The sequence below is a fragment of the Sander lucioperca genome, chromosome 1, assembly GCF_008315115.2.
Source record: "Sander lucioperca isolate FBNREF2018 chromosome 1, SLUC_FBN_1.2, whole genome shotgun sequence".
Taxonomy (NCBI): domain Eukaryota; kingdom Metazoa; phylum Chordata; class Actinopteri; order Perciformes; family Percidae; genus Sander; species Sander lucioperca.
In genome coordinates this window covers 36,736,637-36,740,703 of record NC_050173.1, presented here as the reverse complement: position 1 = coordinate 36,740,703, position 4,067 = coordinate 36,736,637, and the positions used below count along the sequence as shown (strand labels likewise).

The 4,067-nt window shown below is 38.9% G+C and overlaps 1 protein-coding gene across 1 annotated transcript in view; it reads left to right on the top strand.

Moving 5' to 3' along the window:
- Positions 1 to 1,631: 1,631 nt before the first annotated feature.
- si:ch211-153b23.7 overlaps positions 1,632 to 4,067 on the top strand; it is a 7,560-nt gene continuing 5,124 nt past the window's right edge. Inside the window, exon 1 of the mRNA XM_031319366.2 lies at positions 1,632 to 1,899. Within this exon, the coding sequence (XP_031175226.1) occupies positions 1,757 to 1,899 (143 nt within the window). The 5' untranslated portion in view covers positions 1,632 to 1,756. The remainder of the gene's footprint in view (positions 1,900 to 4,067) is intronic.

Sequence of the window (4,067 nt, the reverse complement as noted above, 5' to 3'; positions counted from 1 at the left end):
ATGGGGATGCATCAGATGGTAAAATGACAGCAACTTTGACTCAGCCCTCTGGATACCACAGTACATAACAACGCTCTAAATAATGGTTTATTTTTACTTTTCCCAGCAGTGTGAAGGCTGTTTGCAATAATCTACTGTTGTGTTGAGGTACCAGGGTCAGTAATTTAATTTAAAAAAAAACCGATTTATTAATGACTGTATTATCCTTCAAAGTACTGCTTAGTTAGTTAGTTAGTTAGTTAGTTAGTTAGAACCACCTTGAGGTTCACATTTGTGGTTTTAAGTGAAATGTGTCAACAACTATGGGATGGATTGCCCCTTAAGGAGAATTTCAATCACTTTGGTGATCCCTGACTTTTCACAGCTCCATCATCAGGTCAAAATGAGATTTTGTCCAATACTACTTTTTTGACCAAATACCTGCAAAACTAATCAAATTCCAATCAGCCTCAGTTGTATTTTGTGTTTAGTCCTAATTAGCAAATGTTAGCATGTTAACACGCTAAACCAAGATGGTGTATGTGGTAAATATTATACCTGCTAAACATCAGTATGTTATCATTGTCACTCAGACCATGTTAGCATGCTAACATTAGCATTACGATCAAAAAGCAGCACTGTGGCTAAGTACAACCATACAGAGCCACGAGCACGGCTGTAGACTGTAGTGTTGTCATGCCAAACATTTGGCCACAAGACTGAGCCTAAAATGTATCCTAAAGGGCTTTGTTCCTCGTCTTGTTCCTTCATGTAACTGGCTAGTTTAATTGTTTTTTATGTAAATAGCCAACTCACTTTTTGTGTCTCTCTGTATTTATTTTACTAAACAGAATATTGCCTGGTTCCCAGTGCAGTATATTTGCGTCTATTTACATTTAAACTCTCGACATAAGCTATGATAGATCTTAATCAGCTATAGAGAAGATATTTACATCTGAGCCATTGAACTGCAGCTCTTCCAGTTTTTGGAGGAGAACGTGTAACAAACGAGGTTGTCAAATTAATTTCCTTAGTGTTAATAAAAGACAGCTTAGCCTGAGTAAGAGGAACATAATTACAAAAAATCCTTTAATTTACTCGATTGTCCCTTGGATGAACATGTGATTTCCTAATTAACCTGCTGCAGCCCACTTCTCTCAATCCCAGTAATGAGCAGACTGGTGAATGCAATTAGCCTGACCCTATCATTATTTGTCATGAATAAATGTATGTGTTACCATTATTATCAATTACATGTTCTGCAATTATGCATATCTATTCTGCTCCCCCGCTATTAGCTCTTTCCTGAATTGCTCATTTAAAAACACAAGACAAACAGGCAACAGTCTCCCAACACACAGGCACAAGCATAAATGCACAACACATACACACAAACACATACACTTCCCCTCCCCAAGTGGAGTTTCCCAGATTCTCCAAATGCTGTCAAAACAACATGTCAACTGTGTAAACATTTTGAATAATGTATGATCAGAGTACAACAAGTACAATACATTTAACCACAGTGGGACAGGCCCTCTTTAACATAGGCCTAAAGCAGCAACAGTTGTCAGTGTCACTTCCTATTCTCATATATTTGCATCATGTGGCTCTTGGTCTCGGCTACTTCCTCTTTTGCTACGTATCAATTCTGACGGCACTATTTACTTTCCACCACGTCGTCAGGAGAGAAACATTGCCCCATGTGTAGAGCAGCGTTTTAATTTTCTCTCAAGACTTCAGAAGAAGTTAAGAAGTTTTAAAGATTTAATCGATTATGGATGGAGATGTGCTGTCTTTGTCGTCTTCCTCATCATTATCATCCTCAGCAGTGGCAGAAACGCAGAAAGATATTTCACCAAAGAGCGACAGCAGCCTCCCTCAGAGCCAACAGGATCACAAATCAACTGAAGAATTATGGTATGTGTGTTTCGCAATTTTTCATACAGGGGTGGACACAAAATCAGGAACATATTATAGTATAATCTGTAACAATTCAATAAAACAACTCCACAACCTTAGATAATACCATAAAGTTAAATCAACACCTCTGACTGTCAACAAATGTTTAACAGTATAGAGAAAGTAATAAGCTATGTATTTATTATAGTATGTATTATATTGTACAAGGATTTGTACAATAGGTTTGAAATCCACTGTATGGATACATTATATTTCTTATCGCGTTTTTTAGAGATTTAGTTAAATTAAGTTCAATGAGAGGAGGAATAAAGAGAGACTGCGGAGTTTCCCATGAGGTCATAAAGATTTAGGGTTAAGTTTATTATTTCACAACACTGATACTCCATGTTGTAAAAAATGCTACCAAAATGAATTATATAATGTCACCTGGAATTGCTTTTGTATATTATGGTTCTTTTATATGTGACTAATAGTCGGGGTTCTTAATGTGGGAACACTTGGTAAATACCGTGACCACTCAACCCATACAAATGATTAGCCTTAAAATAACCATGAAACTGCACACTTCTCTCCTCTGAAAGGGGATCCAACTTTGGCCAGTGACCAGTTACAAACAGAGACATATCTAGAGGGATATTTGTCATGGTTGCCACCAGCAAGAAGGAAAGACTTTATCTCTCTCTTTATCATATGCCATGACAGTGAGTTACCATATTGCTGCTGGAAGCAGTGGCATTTTGGTGTCCTTCCAAGGCTGCATACGATTGAAAACTTTGTGGAACTGGGTCAGACAGTGTACAGTGTATCGGCTGTCAGAGAAGCCGAAAGAGGAAAAGGCTCTGGATCAGAGAGACATGGAGCATGGTGTGGTCCCAATAGGTTGGCTGAATACACAGGGCTGACTTGCCAAGACATGATATTGGACATCGGTATGTTAGCATTTTGTGCTCATACTAGGTTTCAATTCATTTTATGCTTCCCAACCTGCAGAACAGTTTGTTCTGTGTGCAAAATTCACCCATTAGTGGCCATAAACAGCCTTCACCCACTCCTACACAATCTGGACTCTGGTCATAACATATACATCTTATAACGTATTCCCTGTTATATATTGTTCTTAACGTTTACTATTTATTTTCTGTCAAGCAATTCTAATTCTATTAGGTTTACATTCTTGTCTTTTCATAGTCATAGTTAATATTTAATAGAGGTCGACCGATTCATCATTAATCGGCACCAATAGTTGATTGGTGGAACTATCGTTATTGGCAAAAATCCATACCGATGGTTGCGTCCATTGCTGGAGCGGCGAGCGCTGTCATTCATTACACAGTACGTGGGAGCTGAGAAGGGTCTGCTGGCATCATGCATTACAATAGCGGCCTCTAGAGGCGAAATAAAAACTATCACTGATGCCTCATGTTGTTTATTTTGGACACGTGTTACTGCGCGCTGCACGGAGAGCACATGCTGTGCGGACATCAGATGCTCGTTTAAAGCATCGACAGCAAAAAGGTATGTATACAGTACATATTAATTTGTTGAATAGATGCTGCATTAGTAGAGAAAGAACAGCACAACAGTATATTTGTTTGCTTTCGAGGCTGAGATGACGCTAAACATTAGTAGTAGGCTAACTTACCTCAAGCGGTTAAAACACTGACAAAAATAAACGCAAGTCCGACCCAAATGTCAGAATCAGAACCCTAAAGGCTCGTCCACGATCCCAAACGGCACCTCTGATTCATATTTAGATAATTTAATAACAGTTAAACGTAGAGACTTACTGATTGCTGCAGCTAAAAGCTAACGAGTTAGCCGTCATGTGGGTGTCTTTGGTGTCTTTCTAGCCTTTACAGGTGATTTTCTATCCAGCCTGGAACTAGTGCCTTTTTTCGGGGTTGTTGAGCATTAAATCCAAACTGTTACATTCAAGATTTATCCACTTGATGTCCATAATTCATCACGTTTTCGGTCATTTCTTTCCGCATCCAGTGGAAATTGCCGGTAAAATTATGAAGTGATGTCATTTGAAAGAGTCACCGGCAATTTCCACTGGATGCGGAACATCTGCGGAACATCGACGGAGTCATTAGGTTTCCATTAAAGTCAATGTGTGTATTTCCACTGACTGCAGAACGTCTGCGTCCCTACTCCGTCCCAGT